The 15287-nt window shown below is 18.9% G+C and overlaps 18 protein-coding genes and 12 non-coding genes across 30 annotated transcripts; 9 read left to right on the top strand and 21 right to left on the bottom strand.

Moving 5' to 3' along the window:
* Positions 1–37: 37 nt before the first annotated feature.
* Positions 38–796, bottom strand: SPRG_35032 (cytochrome c oxidase subunit 2; the record flags this gene model as incomplete). The annotated part of the gene is made up of 1 exon: positions 38–796. One exon carries the CDS (start codon positions 794–796, stop codon positions 38–40), a length of 759 nt encoding a protein of 252 aa, XP_012213627.1.
* A 174-nt stretch (positions 797–970) lies between these two features.
* Positions 971–1687, bottom strand: SPRG_35031 (ATP synthase subunit A; the record flags this gene model as incomplete). The annotated part of the gene is made up of 1 exon: positions 971–1687. A coding segment is annotated over one exon (717 nt), but the record flags the coding sequence as incomplete, so codon positions are not given.
* Positions 1688–1713: 26 nt separating this feature from the next.
* On the bottom strand, positions 1714–2526 carry SPRG_35030 (cytochrome c oxidase subunit 3; the record flags this gene model as incomplete). The annotated part of the gene is made up of 1 exon: positions 1714–2526. The coding sequence occupies one exon, from the start codon at positions 2524–2526 to the stop codon at positions 1714–1716; it is 813 nt and encodes a 270-aa protein (XP_012213625.1).
* A 74-nt stretch (positions 2527–2600) lies between these two features.
* SPRG_35029 (NADH-ubiquinone oxidoreductase chain 4) lies at positions 2601–4073 on the bottom strand (the record flags this gene model as incomplete). The annotated part of the gene is made up of 1 exon: positions 2601–4073. One exon carries the CDS (start codon positions 4071–4073, stop codon positions 2601–2603), a length of 1473 nt encoding a protein of 490 aa, XP_012213624.1.
* Positions 4074–4085: 12 nt separating this feature from the next.
* SPRG_35127 lies at positions 4086–4158 on the bottom strand. The gene has a single exon. It is a non-coding gene; the product is annotated as a tRNA-His (tRNA).
* A 62-nt stretch (positions 4159–4220) lies between these two features.
* On the top strand, positions 4221–4335 carry SPRG_35126. The gene has a single exon. It is a non-coding gene; the product is annotated as a tRNA-Phe (tRNA).
* A 75-nt stretch (positions 4336–4410) lies between these two features.
* Positions 4411–4475, top strand: SPRG_35125. Its single transcript has one exon. It is a non-coding gene; the product is annotated as a tRNA-Leu (tRNA).
* A 142-nt stretch (positions 4476–4617) lies between these two features.
* On the bottom strand, positions 4618–5796 carry SPRG_35028 (NADH dehydrogenase subunit 7; the record flags this gene model as incomplete). The annotated part of the gene is made up of 1 exon: positions 4618–5796. One exon carries the CDS (start codon positions 5794–5796, stop codon positions 4618–4620), a length of 1179 nt encoding a protein of 392 aa, XP_012213623.1.
* A 171-nt stretch (positions 5797–5967) lies between these two features.
* Positions 5968–6759, bottom strand: SPRG_35027 (ribosomal protein S4; the record flags this gene model as incomplete). Its single annotated transcript has 1 exon — positions 5968–6759. One exon carries the CDS (start codon positions 6757–6759, stop codon positions 6280–6282), a length of 480 nt encoding a protein of 159 aa, XP_012213622.1. The 3' UTR covers positions 5968–6279.
* Positions 6760–7356, bottom strand: SPRG_35026 (ribosomal protein S2; the record flags this gene model as incomplete). The annotated part of the gene is made up of 1 exon: positions 6760–7356. The coding sequence occupies one exon, from the start codon at positions 7354–7356 to the stop codon at positions 6760–6762; it is 597 nt and encodes a 198-aa protein (XP_012213621.1).
* Positions 7357–7362: 6 nt separating this feature from the next.
* On the bottom strand, positions 7363–7977 carry SPRG_35025 (ribosomal protein L6; the record flags this gene model as incomplete). The annotated part of the gene is made up of 1 exon: positions 7363–7977. The coding sequence occupies one exon, from the start codon at positions 7975–7977 to the stop codon at positions 7363–7365; it is 615 nt and encodes a 204-aa protein (XP_012213620.1).
* A 38-nt stretch (positions 7978–8015) lies between these two features.
* Positions 8016–8402, bottom strand: SPRG_35024 (ribosomal protein S8; the record flags this gene model as incomplete). Its single annotated transcript has 1 exon — positions 8016–8402. The coding sequence occupies one exon, from the start codon at positions 8400–8402 to the stop codon at positions 8016–8018; it is 387 nt and encodes a 128-aa protein (XP_012213619.1).
* A 26-nt stretch (positions 8403–8428) lies between these two features.
* SPRG_35023 (ribosomal protein S14) lies at positions 8429–8728 on the bottom strand (the record flags this gene model as incomplete). Its single annotated transcript has 1 exon — positions 8429–8728. The coding sequence occupies one exon, from the start codon at positions 8726–8728 to the stop codon at positions 8429–8431; it is 300 nt and encodes a 99-aa protein (XP_012213618.1).
* Positions 8729–8741: 13 nt separating this feature from the next.
* On the bottom strand, positions 8742–8814 carry SPRG_35124. Its single transcript has one exon. It is a non-coding gene; the product is annotated as a tRNA-Ala (tRNA).
* Positions 8815–8822: 8 nt separating this feature from the next.
* Positions 8823–8896, bottom strand: SPRG_35123. The gene has a single exon. It is a non-coding gene; the product is annotated as a tRNA-Lys (tRNA).
* A 32-nt stretch (positions 8897–8928) lies between these two features.
* SPRG_35022 (ATP synthase F0 subunit 8) lies at positions 8929–9309 on the bottom strand (the record flags this gene model as incomplete). The annotated part of the gene is made up of 1 exon: positions 8929–9309. One exon carries the CDS (start codon positions 9307–9309, stop codon positions 8929–8931), a length of 381 nt encoding a protein of 126 aa, XP_012213617.1.
* A 35-nt stretch (positions 9310–9344) lies between these two features.
* SPRG_35122 lies at positions 9345–9494 on the bottom strand. The gene has a single exon. It is a non-coding gene; the product is annotated as a tRNA-Phe (tRNA).
* A 697-nt stretch (positions 9495–10191) lies between these two features.
* SPRG_35121 lies at positions 10192–10265 on the bottom strand. The gene has a single exon. It is a non-coding gene; the product is annotated as a tRNA-Met (tRNA).
* A 22-nt stretch (positions 10266–10287) lies between these two features.
* Positions 10288–10692, bottom strand: SPRG_35021 (ribosomal protein L16; the record flags this gene model as incomplete). The annotated part of the gene is made up of 1 exon: positions 10288–10692. The coding sequence occupies one exon, from the start codon at positions 10690–10692 to the stop codon at positions 10288–10290; it is 405 nt and encodes a 134-aa protein (XP_012213616.1).
* A 31-nt stretch (positions 10693–10723) lies between these two features.
* SPRG_35020 (ribosomal protein S3) lies at positions 10724–11614 on the bottom strand (the record flags this gene model as incomplete). Its single annotated transcript has 1 exon — positions 10724–11614. The coding sequence occupies one exon, from the start codon at positions 11612–11614 to the stop codon at positions 10724–10726; it is 891 nt and encodes a 296-aa protein (XP_012213615.1).
* Positions 11615–11849: 235 nt separating this feature from the next.
* On the bottom strand, positions 11850–12686 carry SPRG_35019 (ribosomal protein L2; the record flags this gene model as incomplete). The annotated part of the gene is made up of 1 exon: positions 11850–12686. One exon carries the CDS (start codon positions 12684–12686, stop codon positions 11850–11852), a length of 837 nt encoding a protein of 278 aa, XP_012213614.1.
* Positions 12687–12731: 45 nt separating this feature from the next.
* Positions 12732–13085, top strand: SPRG_35018 (ribosomal protein S13; the record flags this gene model as incomplete). Its single annotated transcript has 1 exon — positions 12732–13085. The coding sequence occupies one exon, from the start codon at positions 12732–12734 to the stop codon at positions 13083–13085; it is 354 nt and encodes a 117-aa protein (XP_012213613.1).
* SPRG_35017 (ribosomal protein S11) lies at positions 13086–13463 on the top strand (the record flags this gene model as incomplete). Its single annotated transcript has 1 exon — positions 13086–13463. One exon carries the CDS (start codon positions 13086–13088, stop codon positions 13461–13463), a length of 378 nt encoding a protein of 125 aa, XP_012213612.1.
* Positions 13464–13474: 11 nt separating this feature from the next.
* Positions 13475–13561, top strand: SPRG_35120. The gene has a single exon. It is a non-coding gene; the product is annotated as a tRNA-Ser (tRNA).
* A 15-nt stretch (positions 13562–13576) lies between these two features.
* Positions 13577–13647, bottom strand: SPRG_35119. Its single transcript has one exon. It is a non-coding gene; the product is annotated as a tRNA-Cys (tRNA).
* Positions 13648–13867: 220 nt separating this feature from the next.
* SPRG_35016 (sec-independent transporter) lies at positions 13868–14602 on the bottom strand (the record flags this gene model as incomplete). Its single annotated transcript has 1 exon — positions 13868–14602. One exon carries the CDS (start codon positions 14600–14602, stop codon positions 13868–13870), a length of 735 nt encoding a protein of 244 aa, XP_012213611.1.
* Positions 14603–14612: 10 nt separating this feature from the next.
* On the top strand, positions 14613–14698 carry SPRG_35118. Its single transcript has one exon. It is a non-coding gene; the product is annotated as a tRNA-Leu (tRNA).
* Positions 14699–14714: 16 nt separating this feature from the next.
* On the top strand, positions 14715–14788 carry SPRG_35117. Its single transcript has one exon. It is a non-coding gene; the product is annotated as a tRNA-Leu (tRNA).
* A 28-nt stretch (positions 14789–14816) lies between these two features.
* On the top strand, positions 14817–14887 carry SPRG_35116. The gene has a single exon. It is a non-coding gene; the product is annotated as a tRNA-Met (tRNA).
* Positions 14888–14915: 28 nt separating this feature from the next.
* SPRG_35015 (ribosomal protein L14) lies at positions 14916–15287 on the top strand (the record flags this gene model as incomplete). The annotated part of the gene is made up of 1 exon: positions 14916–15287. The coding sequence occupies one exon, from the start codon at positions 14916–14918 to the stop codon at positions 15285–15287; it is 372 nt and encodes a 123-aa protein (XP_012213610.1).

Below are 15287 nucleotides of genomic sequence, written 5' to 3'. Positions count from 1 at the left end.
TTAAAAATTTTAAATATTTTTGAATTTTCAATTGAAATTAATTAGATTCAATTTTTTTATTGAACCAATTAATATAATCGTCTAATGATACAGCTTCTACTACAATAGGCATAAATCCGTGATTAATACCACAAATTTCACTACATTGACCATAAAAAACACCTTCTCTTTTAATAAAAATTGAAGTTTGATTTAATCTACCTGGACAAGCATCTAATTTTACACCTAAAGAAGGTACAGCCCATGAATGTAAAACATCAGTAGCTGTAATAATTACACGAATATGTGTATTAGTAGGAACTACTACACGATTATCTACTTCTAAAAGACGGAATTGACCTTTGTCTAAATCTTCTTCTAATACCATATAACTATCAAAAAAAATAGAATCATCCATAGCATCAGAATATTCATAACTCCAATACCATTGACTACCTATAACTTTTAAAGTTAAAATAGGATCAATAACTTCATCCATAGCATATAATAATGAAAATGAAGGTATTGCTATAATAATTAAAATAAGAGCTGGAGTAATGGTCCATACAATTTCTAAAACAGTACCATGTACAAAAGTTTCAGCTTTTTTATTAGTATTTTCATTAAAAAAAAAAATACATCTAGCTAAAATCCAACTAACAAATATTACAATTAATACTAAAAAAAAAACTAAATCATGATGAAAGTTAATAATACCTTCCATTACTGGAGTAGCAGGATCTTGAAAACCCATTTGCCAAGGTAACGAAGCATCTAAGAAAGTTATTTGGTTGTTAATAATGTTTAAAAATTTCATAAATATTAATAATAATTTTTTAAATATATTAAAAATAAGGTTTATAAAATAAATATTTTAAAAATAAAATATAAAAAAATATAAATATTTTATTCTTCTAAAATAAATATATTTTTTTATATTTTATTCTAAAATATTTTATATTAATAAAATATTTTGAATAAAATAATATAATTAGTGTAAATTTAAAGCATCATTTATGTAAATACAAGTTAATATTGTAAATACATAAGCTTGAATTACAGCAACACCTAATTCAATACTTACTAATATAACTAATAATATTAAAGGAATAAAATGTGCAATAAATATTACAGTATTTACATTTAACATAGTCCAAGCAAAACCTGCAATAACTTTTAATAAAGTGTGTCCTGCCATCATATTAGCAAATAATCGCACTGGTAAACTAATTGCTCTAAAAATATAAGAAATTAATTCAATAGGTACTAATAAAGGTACTAAATTAATACTTGCACCACTAGGTAATAATAAACCAAAAAATTTTAATTTATGTTTTTGAATACCTATTATATTAAATCCAATATAAATAGTTAAAGATAATGCAAAAGTAATAATTAAATGACTTGTTACAGTAAAACTATAAGGGATCATACCAATTAAATTACATAATAATACAAAAAAAAATAATACAAAAATTAAAGAAAAGAAATATCTTCCATTTTTACCTATATTTGAGTAAGCTAATTCTAAAGCAGTATTATATATAATTTCAAATATTTGTTGTATATGAGTTGGTATAAATTTACTTTGAATAAATAAGTAAACTATTATAAAATAAAGACCTATAATTAAAATTAAAGAGGCATTTGTTAAAATAAAAGGTATTTGAAAAATTGGTAAAATTTCAAATTGTTCTAAAGGACTCACTATTTGATATTTAAAATAAATTTATTTTATTGACCACCCCACCAATAAACAACAATAAATAAAAATAACCATACAACATCTACAAAATGCCAATACCAAGCAGCAGCTTCAAAACCGAAATGATTTTGTCTAGTAAAATGATGTTTAACTGCTCTAATAGTACCTACAATAATAAAAATAGTACCTACAATTACGTGAATTCCGTGAAATCCAGTTAGTAAAAAGAAAGTAGTACCATAAATACTATCAGAAATTGAAAATGAAGCTTCTATATATTCATATGCTTGAATAAATGTAAAAAAAACAGCTAAAGAAATAGTTAATATTAAACTTAAAATAATATTTTTTCTAGAACCAACTATAATAGCATGATGTGCCCAAGTAATAGTAGCACCTGAAGTTAATAAAATAACAGTGTTTAATAATGGAATACCCCATGCATTTATAGTTTCTATACCTAAAGGTGGCCATACAGAACCAATTTCAGGAGTAGGAGCTAATGCTGAATGAAAAAATGCCCAAAAAAAACTTAAAAAGAACATAACTTCACTAATGATAAACATTAGCATACCGTTACGTAAACCTAATTGTACTTTTAAAGTATGTTGACCTTCATAAACAGCTTCACGAACTACATCTCTTAACCAAGTATAAAAAACAAATAATATACTAATTAAACCTGTAAAAACTAAAAAAATACTTCCTGTATAACCATGAAACCACATAGCAGTTCCGAAAGTAAAAAATAAACAACCAAAAGATGCGAAAAAAGGCCAAGGACTTGGATCAACTAAATGATATGGATGTTGATATAAATTTTGTATATTTTTATTAGACATATGAAATCTAAATTTTTTTTTTACGAATTATAAATTTAATGTTTAAATAAAATGTTAAATATTATATATTATTTTTATAAATAATATATAGAAATTTCCATATGAGAAACTAATTGATATATAGTTTCATGCATACAACTTAAAAATATTTTAGGATAAAGTCCCATAACTAATGTAATAAAAATTAATATAATATGAATTAAAAATTCTCTATAACTTATATCATAAAAAATATTTAAAAAATTACTTTGAATATTACCATAGCAAACACGATTATATAATAATAATGAATAAGCTCCACCTAAAACCATACTAGTACCTGATAAAAAAGCTACTATAGTATTTTCTTGAAAAATACCAGCTAAAATTAATAATTCACCTACAAAACTACTTGTACCAGGAATTGATATATTTGCGAAAATATAAAATAAAAAGAAAATAGAATATATAGGCATAGTATGTGCTAAACCACTATAATAACTTAAATATCTTGAATGATATCTATCGTATAAAACACCTATACATAAAAATAAAGCACTAGCAACAATACTGTGACTTAACATTTGTAATAAACTACCTTCAATACCTTCAATTGTTAATGAAAATAATCCTACTAAAATCATATTCATATGTGCAACAGATGCATAAGCAATAATACGTTTTAAATCTGTTTGACGTATAGCAGTAATTGATGCATATATTATAGAAATAATACATAAAACTAATACTAAAGGTGTAAAAAATACAGTAGCTTTAGGGAATAATGGTAAAGAAAATCTAATTAAACCATAAGAACCTAATTTTAATAAAATACCAGCTAAGATAACTGAACCTGCAGTTGGAGCTTCTACGTGTGCTTCAGGTAACCAAATATGAAAAGGTAACATAGGTACTTTTACTGCAAAAGAAAAAAAGAAAGCTAACCAATATAATTTTTGATAAAAAAGATCAAAATTATAATTATATAATAAAATATATAAAGTTGTACCTGTAGTAATATATATATGTATTATAGCAATAAACATAAATAATGAACCAGTTAATGTATATATAAATAAATAATAAGAAGCTTTAATTTTTCTTTCACGAGAACCCCAAATACCTATAATTAAAAACATAGGTATTAAAACACTTTCAAAAAAAATATAAAAAATAATTAAATCTAAAGTACTAAAAGTTATTAATAAAAAAAATTCTAAAAAAAAAAATAAGATACAAAAATCTTTTATATTTTTTTGAATAATTTCATAACTAGTTAAAAAACAAATAGGAATTAAAAAAGTAGTTGCTATTATAAAAAATAAAGAAATACCATCTATACCTATACTAAAATACATATTATAATTAGTTAACCAATTATAAGTAAAACTAAATTGAAATTCTGATGCTGTTTTATCAAATAATATCCATAAAAATAAAGAAATTATAAATATTAAAAAAGAATAAAACACACTAAAATTTTTGATATTTTTTTCATTATTCATAAAAAATAAAAAAAAAATACCGAAAAGAGGTAAAAAAATTAAAATTAATAATAAATTAAACATATTTATAAATTTGGCGAATAATGGGGATTGAACCCATAACTTTCAAACTCACAATCTGACACTCTACCGATTGAGCTATATTCGCCTTTAATTTTTATATCTTTTTTAAAAGATTATAAAAATAAAATAAGGGTTTTTTAATTTGATAATTTAAAGGTAATATTTGTTCAAAACTTTTATTTGAAAAAATTTTTTTCATTTTTTGATTCGAAAATATTAAATCTTGTTGAAATAAATAAATAAATTCTAATTTTTTAAATTGTTGAGTTATAGAATTAGTTTCTAAAAATTGATTTCCATAAATAATAATTAAAGCACCTTGACCTTTTAAATTTGGGAAAGTATTTTTAATTAAATTTTGTTTTAAAATCAAATAATTAAAATTTAATTTTTTTATTTTTTTTGTTAAATTTATTTTTTCATTATAATTTAAATCATTATAACGAAAAAAATAAATAAAATTATTGTTTTTTTCTATTTGTTGAATTTTTTCTAATTTAAATTTGTTTATGTATTTATTAATCATAATTATACAGAAGAATTTTTATCGATCTACTTCTCCAAAAACAATATCTTGAGTACCTATAATTGTTACTACATCAGCAATCATATGATCTTTACACATAAAATCTAATGCTTGTAAATGTGCAAAACCTGGTGCTTTTATTTTACAACGATAAGGTTTATTAGTACCATCAGAAACTAAAAATACACCAAATTCACCTTTAGGCGCTTCTATTACAGTAAAAGTTTCACCACTATTTACAGTTATATTTTCTGAATAATATTTAAAATGATGTATTAAAGATTCCATAGATTGTTTTATTTGAACTCTATTTGGACTTGATATTTTTTTATCATCTATTTTAATAGGACCTTCAGGCATTTGATTTAAAGTTTGTAAAATAATATTTATAGATTGTCGCATTTCTTCAATACGAATTAAATAACGATCATAACAATCACCATTAGTACCTATAGGTATTGAAAAATCTAATTGATCATAAATTTCATATGGTTGGGTTTTACGTAAATCCCAAGAAATTCCTGAACCTCTTAACATAACACCACTAAAACCTAAATCTAAAGCATCTTTTGCTTTAACAATACCAATATCTACTAAACGTTGTTTCCAAATACGATTTCCAGTTAACATTTCTTCAAATTCATCTAATCTTGTTGGAAATTGATTACAAAAAATAAAAATATCATTTAGTAAACCTAAAGGTAAATCTTGATGAACACCTCCTGGTCTAAAATAACTAGAGTGCATACGAGCTCCAGAAACTCTTTCATAAAATTCCATTAATTTTTCACGTTCTTCAAATCCCCAAAAAAAAGGAGTCATAGCACCTACGTCTAACGCATGACAAGTAATTGCTAATAAATGATTTAAAATTCTAGTAATTTCTGAAAATAAAACGCGAATATATTTTGCTCTTAAAGGAATATTACAATTTAATAATTTTTCAACAGCTAATACATAAGCATGTTCTTGAGACATCATAGATACATAATCTAAACGATCAAAATAAGGTAGTGCTTGTAAATAATTTTTATATTCGATTAATTTTTCAGTACCACGATGTAATAAACCTATGTGTGGATCTGCTTTTTGTACAATTTCACCATTTAATTCTAAAATTAAACGTAATACACCATGTGCCGCAGGATGTTGCGGTCCAAAATTGATTGAAAAATTTTTAATTTTTTTTAAAGACATTTTTTTTTTTTTTTTTAAACAAAAAACATTATATATTTTTTTATATTTTTTTTAAAAAATACTAAAAAAATATAAAAAAAAAATGTATATAAACATCAATTTAAGATGAATTTATTTTTATATTTATATAATATATTTTAAATATAATTAATTTTTTACAATTAATTATATTTAAAAAATTCATCAACTAATTTTAAATCTAAATCAAATGGATATTTAATTTCTTTAAATAAAGGTTGTCTTAAAAAAATACATATATTATATTTATTATTAAATTGTATATAATTTACTTTATTTTTACGAATAGTTTTAATTAATTCATAAGATTTTTGAAAATTTTTTTTTTTTTTTAAATAATAGAATTTTTTTAAAATTTTAAAGTTATTTAATGTTATAATATCCCCTCTTTTTAAAATATAATTAGAAGAAGTTATTATTTTATTATTTACTTTTATTTTACCATGATTAATTATTTGTTTTGCTTCAAAAAATTGTTTTGGCAATTTTTGATCTAAAAACAATCATATCTAAGCGACTTTCTAAAACAATAATAAATTTATGTATAATATTATTATTATTATTTCTATTTTTCAAATAATTAAATAAATTTTTTAATTGATATTCAGGAATACAACCGTAAAAATTTTTAAATTGTTGTTTTGCAAATAATCTTTCTTTATATAATTTTTGTTTTTTTTCAGGTCTTTTAAATTGATTAATTTTTTTTAATAAAGATAAAATAGAAGTATTATTATTTGGTTTATAACTAGTTTTAAAAGCTTTTTTTAATTCTTTTTTCATTTTTACTTGAAATTTTATAAAATCAAGTTTACGTGTTTTTCTAAAAATATTATTTTTTAAAAGTTGCCATTTTTTTTTTTTTAATTTTGTTATATTTAAATTTGCATGAATATTTTTATTATTTTGAAAACAAATTTTATTACGTGGTCTTAATTTATTCATTTATTTTAAAAAAGTTTTTCTTATTAAATATATTAAAAAAAATAAAGATTTTAAATTTTTTGTATTTGAAAAAATTGGATAATTTATATAATCTATGTTTGAATTAGTATTATTTAAAGTAATTATAGGTATATTTTTATGATTAAATTCTGTTAATAAATAATTTTCTTTAGTTTTTGATTTTAATAAAATAATTAAATTAATTTTATTATGTTTTAAAAAATTTGAAACAGTTTTATTTGTTAATAAACCATTAATCCAAATATCATTTTTTAAAATTATATTTTTATTTTTTTGAGTAAAATTGATTTTTTTTGATTCAGATAATAAAAATTTAATATCAAAAGAATCTCCAATTATTAATATTTTTTTATTTTTTTTTATACATAATTTAATTAAAAATAATGCTTTTTGTAAAAAAAAAATAGTTGCTTTTAAATTAATAATTGAATAATTATGTCGAAAACCATAAATAAAAGGTAAATTTTTTTTTTTAGTTTCTTTTAAAGACTCACCATAAAAGTTTTTTGATTTAAATAAAGAATTAAGTAAATATTCTTTTTGTATTTTTTTAATTTTTATTTTTTTATTAATCATTTTTTATTATTTTTTACTTTTTTTTCCTTCTTTTAAAATAATTACTTCATTTTTTAATAATAAACCTTTTCCTTTGTAAGGTTCAGGTTTTTTGAAATTTTTTATATAATGTACATATTTAGTTAAAAAAATCCAATCATTACTACTAAAAATTAATTTATTTGTTTGATTTATTATTTTTATATTTTCTGGTATTTCAACAGTAATTGAATGACTATAACCCAATTTTAATATTAAATTTTTTTCTTCAATAAAAGCTTTAAAACCTAAACCTTTTAAAAATAAATTTAATTTAAATCCTTGTAAAATACCTTTTATTTTTAATTTTATTAAAGATTTATATAAATTTAAAAAACTTTTTTTTTTTCTTTTTAAATGTAAACTATTAAAACTTAATAATATATTATTATTTTTAATAAAATAATTTAAAGAATTCATTATATTTAAATCAATTGAACCTAAAGGTCCTTGTAAAATTAATTGATTTTTTTTTAAAACTATATTTATATTTTTTGGTATTCTAATTTTTTCATGTATATTAAAAATATCTAAAGAACCTAAGGAACTTTTAAAAAAAATTAATTGATTTTTTTTTTGATTTTTTTTTAAAATTTTAATCATATTTTTGATATTGAAATTTATTTTATTTAAAGTTTAAATTAATATATATTACATATTAATTCTCCACCTAAATTTAGTTTTTTTGCTTGCAAATCAGTAACTACACCGTAAGATGTAGATAATATATATATACCTTTTTTTTTGATTTTAAATAAATCTTTATTTTTAATATATATACGTTTACTTGGTTTAGAAATTCTAATAATTTTAGAGATTATTGATATATTATTTTTATATTTTAAATATATGTAAATAATATTTTTTTTTTTAGAAACTTTATAACTTTTAATTAAACCTTCTTTAATTAATATATTTAATATATTTATAATTTGTTTAGATTTATATTGAGTTATTTTATATTTTTTAGCTAAAAATCCATTTTTTATTTTTGAAAAAAAATTTGAAAGAGTATCTGTAATAATCATTATAGAGTTAAATTATATAATTTTTTTTACCAGTTATATTTAGAAATTCCAGGTAAAAATCCAGTTGAAGCTAGTTTACGTAATTGTAAACGAGATATTTTAAAAAATCTATAAACACTTCGTGATCTACCAGTTAATATACAAATATTTTTAATTCGAGTTAGAGACGAATTTCTATCAAAATTAAACCATTTCTGTTCAATTTTCCATCGAATTATTTTTTTTAAATTAAAATTATTTGCAATGATTTTTATAATTAATCTTTTTTTTTCTAAATTTTTAAATAATAATCTTTGTTTTATATTTTTTTTTATCTTTTTTTGCATAATATTTAATTTTTGGAGATAATCGGACTCGAACCGATAACAGTATATTTGCAAAACATAAATTCTACCAATTGAATTATATCCCCTTTTTAATTAAGTGTATTGGGACTCGAACCCAAGACCATCGGATTAAAAGTCCGGTGCTCTAACCAACTGAGCTATACACTTTAATTATTTAATTTATATATAAAAAATATTTATTATAAATATTTTTTAGATAATATAAATTTTTTATTAAATAAATTTTTTATTTTATTTACATAAACTAAATTTATTAATGAATTTTTTAATAAATATTCATTTTTATAAATATTGTAATTTAAAATATTTTGACTTAAAGTAGTTTCATAATAATTACTAAAATCTTTAAATAAATTAGTATATGAAATTTGTTTATTTTTAATTTCTAAATTTAATAAAGTTTTTTCGTTTATTTTTGAATTAATATATTTTTTTCTAAATTTAATGTTAGAAGAAATTGTAGGTAATAAAAAATATGAAATAAAAAAATAAAAATTAAAGAAAAAAAATAAAAAGAAAGCTACTTGATTCAAAAATGAAAACTGATCGAATTGAGGCATATTTTTGTTTTATTATTTTATTTTATTAAACTGAAAATTTTTTAAAATTTTTAAAATTATCTAAATTTTTAAAATTCTTAAAATTATTTAATTTTTCAGTTTTTTTAAAATCATTAATTACATTTATTCGTGAAAAATTAAATATCAATTTATTTTGTTTAAATTTATTATTATAATAAAAAAATTGATTTTTTTTTTTTAATTTTTTTTATTGATCTTAAATTTTTTTTTTGATTTTAAATCTTTTTTTTAAATAAGAATTATATATTTTTTTTTTTTTTTTATTGTTTATATATAAATACTTAGATTTTATTTTAAAAATTAAACCACAAAAAGCAATTAAACTATATTTTTTTTTATAAGTTTTTAAAATATGACTTTTAATATATGGTAAATTTATTTTAATTTTTTTTTTATAATATATTTTAAATTTATCATTTGTATTATTTTTAATAATAAATTTAGTTATTTTAAATTTACGTTTATTAAATTTTTTAAATATAAAATTTATATAAAAATTAAAAAAAAATGAATTAATAATTTCAGTATTAATAACCATATCATTAACCATTTTTTTTTTATGATTTTGTATAAAATATACTAAATTATTTTTATTTTCAGTATATAAATTATTTTTATTTATAATAGGAAAAAAATAATTTTCTTTTAAATTTATATTTAATAAATATAAATCATCAATTTTTAGTAAAAGTATATCTTTTAATAAAGTTTTATTTTTATTTTTAAATTTATTAAAAAAATTTAAATCTTTTAAATAATATTGATAAGTATCTAAATAGTTAGTAGTAGTAATATTTAATATAGATTTTTTTTTTAATATTTGCATTAATATTTTAATAAATTAAATAATAAATAATTATATAGGCTTAGTAGGACTTGAACCTACAACTCTACCGTTATGAGCGGTATGCTCTAACCAATTAAACTATAAGCCCGTTTTTATTTATTAGTTATTAATTATTTATAAATAAATTTAGTAGCTACAGGTAATTTAGTAGCACCTGCTTGGAAAACTTTCTGAGCATTTTCATAAGAAATACCGCTTATTTCAAACAAAATTTGACCGCTTTTTATTTTAGCAACCCAAAAAGATACAGCTCCTTTACCTTTACCCATACGATTTTCATTTGGTTTTGAAGTTACAGGAGTATCAGGAAAAATACGAATCCATAAATAACCTAAACGTTTCATTTTTCTAACGATAACTCTTCTAGTAGCTTCTATTTGTTTTGAAGTAATTCTTTTCTCTTCTAAACTTTTTAAAGCATATTTTCCATAAATAATTTGACTTCCTCTAGTTGTTTGTCCTTTAAGAGTACCTTTAAATTGTTTTTTATATTTAGTTCTATTAGGAAATAACATAATTTTTTAAATATTTAATATACTTTTACTTTTATTTTTTAGATAAATTAAAAGTATATTTATTTTTTTGTTGTTTATTTTTAAAATTTAACATTTTTTTTGAATTATTTTTAAAATGTCCTTTTATTTTTTTAAGTTTTACTAATTTATTTAATTTAGTAGTATCTTTTAAATAAAACCACATTTTAACACTACAAACACCTGATTTTGTAATAAATTCATCAAAAGTATATTGTATATTTTTATCTAAACTACTTAAAGGAATACGTCCTTCTTGATAAACTAATTTTCGTTTACGTTTAGCACCATTTACTCTACCTTTTACTTGTAATTTATATCCTAATATTTTCGAATTCATTTTAAAATATTCTTTTAAAATTCTATTAATAAAATTTAAATAACCTCTATGTATTTTTTTTTTTTTAATAGTTCGAACAATATATTTAGAAATAATATTCATTTTACCTAAAGTAAAAGCAATTTGACATATACTTAAAAATTTTAATATTTTTTTATCTTTAAGTCTACGTCTTTTTTTTTTTAAATATTTATAAATATAAAATCTTAAATTTTTTTGATAATTATTTAATTTAAAATGTGCTTTTAAAAAAAAAAGTTTTATATTGTATTTATTATTTAAATACGAATTTAAATGAAATAATATATTTGATTGTTTTTTTAAAATTTCTTTTTTAAAAGTATTATGTACAAAAACATAAATATATAAATTTTTAGAAACTTTATTTATTTTTATTTGTAAAGTTGATATTTTTTTATTATTTAATAATGTTTCTATATATTTTCGTAATTCTAAATCAAAATGTAATATTTCAGCATAGTTTTTTTTTTCAACTATCCATTGTGAATGCCAATTTTTTCTATTTTTTAATCTTAAACTAATTGGTATAATTTTTTGACCCATTTATCTTTTTTTTTTAGCTTTTTTATATATATATCTTTTTCTAGTATTTATAAATTCACCAAATTTATAGCCTAACATATCTTTTACAATTTTTAATTTTATAAAGTTTTGGCCATTATAAACATTAAAAGTTAAATCAATATCTTGAGGCATTATAACTAGATTTTTATTAAAAATTTTAATCCATTTTTTTTGATTATTTATTAAATTATATTTAAAAAAAGGAGATTTTTTACTATTTCTTGACATTTTTTTTTTTTCTAAACTCTAAAATAAATTGATTTAATTTTTTTTTAGATCGGGTAGGTTTACCTTTAGTTATTTTACCTTGAGGTGATACTGAAGGTCTACCACCGCTGGTTTTACCTTCACCACCACCATGTGGGTGATCTACAGGATTCATAGCTACTCCTCGTACATGTGGTCTTCTATTTAACCAACGAGCTCTTCCAGCTTTACCTAATTTTATTTTTTTATGATTAACATTAGATACTATACCTAAAGTTGCATAACAAGTTAATAATATTAAACGTAATTCACCTGAATTTAAGCGTATTTTAGCATAATTATTTGATAATTTTTGTAATAATTGTGCTGAAGTACCTGCACTTCTTATTAATTTTCCTTTTGAAAAAGGATTTAAACTTATATTATGTATTGTACTACCAATAGGTATATTTAATAAAGGTAATGCATTTCCTATTTTTAATTCAGAATTAGGTCCACTTTGAATATGATCATTTACTTTTAAACCTTCAGGTGCTAAAATATAAAAATTTTGATTTTTTTTTTCATTAAAAACATTTGCGATATTAGCAGATCTATTTGGATCATAACATATTGCTTGAACAATACCTTCAGTGTTAATTCTATTAAATTGAATATTACGATATAAACGTTTATGACCTCCCCCACGATGTCTAACGGTTATTTTACCTTGATTATTTCTACCATTAGATCGTTGAAAACCTTTTATTAATTTTTTAATTGGTAATTTTTTTGTTAAGTTATTTATAAATAAAACTGTTTGACGTTGTGATGAAGTAATAGGTTTTATTATTTTTTGTATCATTTTTTAAAAAAAAATATATTGTATATAGATAAAATTATTTTTATTATGTTATATATTTTTGATAAAGCAATTTCAAATTCTAATAGTATTTTATATTCATTAACTATTTTATATGGTATTAATAAATTTCAATCAAAAAGAATTTGTAAAAATATTGGAATTAATCCTCAAACAACTATTAATAAATTAAAAAAAAATCAATTAAACCGTTTAATAAATTATATAAATAAAAATATAAAAATTGAACAATTATTAAAAAAAATTAAAAAAGATAATTTTAATAATTTATTAAATATTAAAACTAATAGAGGTATTAGACATAATTTAGGATTACCTGTACGTGGACAACGTACACATACTAATGCTAAAACTTCTAAAAAATTAAAAAATACTATTTAAATGATAAAAAAAAAAATTAAAATTAATAAAATATTAATAGCACATTTATATATAAATTGTGCTTTAAAAAATACTATATTAAGCTTAACTAATGAAAAAGGTCAATTATATAAACAATGGTCTAGTAAATCTTTAAAAAAAACATCAAATTTAAAAAAAAATTCTCCATATAATATACATTTTATTAGTTATAAAGCTAAAAAATTCCTTATTTCTAAAAAGATATATTGTTTAAAAATTTTTATTAAAGGTAGAGGACCTGGTCGATATAATGTAATTAAAAATTTAATTTCTAAAAAAATTAAAATAATTTTTATTCAAGATAAGACTAATTTACCTTTTAATGGTTGTCGTTCTCCAAAACAAAAAAGACGTTAAAATTTAAATATGGATAGATGGCTGAGTGGTTTAAAGTATCAGTCTTGAAAACTGAAGTATATGTTAATATACCGTGGGTTCAAATCCCACTCTATCCTTAAATTATTATTTAAAAGCTAGAGACGGATTTGAACCGTCATTAAAGGATTTGCAGTCCTTTACATTACCATTATGTTATCTAGCCATTTTTATTATTTATTAAAATTATGTTTAAAAAAAAAGAAAATTTTTTTAATTATCAAAATAAAATAATATTAAAAAACGGAGCTGTATTACGTATAAGCTCTGTTAAATATATAAAAAATATGGAGCTTAATAAATCTTTTTTAAAAGATTTTAATAAAATTGAAAATAAAATTATTGTTAAAGAGAATAATTTTTTAAAAAAATTAAAAAAATAATTATTATTTTTTATATATTTTTAATATATATGAAATATAAATATAAATTTCTATTATAATTAAAATTGATAAAAAATATAACACTTGATTAATTAAATCTAAAGGTATTATTAAAAAAGTAATTAATAATAATAAGAAATAAAATATATTTCTATTTTTTATTAAAATTTCAATATTAATAACATTATAAATTATTAAAAAATAAAATATAAATAAACATATAAATATTATATATATATATATAAAGAATGTAAAAATAAATAAAAAATAATCATATAATTTAGGTTCTAAATAAATATTAAATATATAATTATTTAAATAATTTATATTATAAAAGTATAACCAAAGATTTGGTATAATTGTTATAAAACATATATATATGAAATTAAAATTTAATATATAAAATAAAAAAAAAAAATTTAATAATTTAATATTTTCTTTTTTATTTAATCCTTGTAATAAAAAAAACCATAATTGTATTAAAATAAATGGAATACTAATAAGTATTGTAAAAAAAAAAGATAAATAAAAATTTAAAATAAAAATATCTGTTATTTCAGTATAAATAAAATATTTTAAATGAGTAATATTTAATAAAGGTTTTATAAATATATATATTAATTGATCTGTAAAAAAAGAACAATTTAAAAAAATAAATAAAAAAGAAAAACTAAAAATAATTAAATTATATTTTAATTCTAAAAAATGTAATTTTAAATATGAAATTGAATTATTCATTAAAAAAAAAGCCTACTTGGTGAAATTGGTAAACACGTTAGATTTAAAATCTGATCCTATTTAAAAAGGTTATTGGTTCAAGTCCAATAGTAGGTATTAATATATTTATTATATCAGAGTAGTGGAATTGGTAGACACGTTACACTTAGGATGTAAAATTTAAGGGTTCGAGTCCCTTCTTTGATAAATTTAATCTATATACAATGTTTTTAAAGGCGAAATAAAGTAAAGGTAACTTCTCAGGCTCATGATCTGAATATGTAGGTTCGAATCCTGCTTTTGCCATGAAATATATATAAAATTCTTTTTTATTATGATACATATACAAACAAAATTAAAAATAAAAGACAATACTGGAGTAAAAATAGGACAATGTATAAAAATTTATAAAAAAGCTACTGGTACTATAGGTGATACTATTTTAATATCAGTTAAAAATTTACGTTTAAATAAAAAAAAAAAAATTAAAATAACTAAAGGTGATTTATTAAAAGCTTTAATTATTCAAACTAAATATTCTGTTAAAAATACTATAGGTAATTATATTAAATTTGATAATAATTGTGCAGTTATTTTAAATAATCAAAATAAATTAATGGGGACTCGTATTTTAGGACCAATCACTTCTGAATTTAGAAAAAAAAAACAATTTAAAATTCTTTCTTTAGCTTCTAATATTTTATAA

Source organism: Saprolegnia parasitica, scaffold supercont2.1443, assembly GCF_000151545.1.
Source record: "Saprolegnia parasitica CBS 223.65 mitochondrial scaffold supercont2.1443, whole genome shotgun sequence".
Taxonomy (NCBI): Eukaryota; Oomycota; class Saprolegniomycetes; order Saprolegniales; family Saprolegniaceae; genus Saprolegnia; species Saprolegnia parasitica.
Note: the sequence above shows the minus strand (reverse complement) of the source record. Positions and strands in the feature narration are given on the sequence as shown.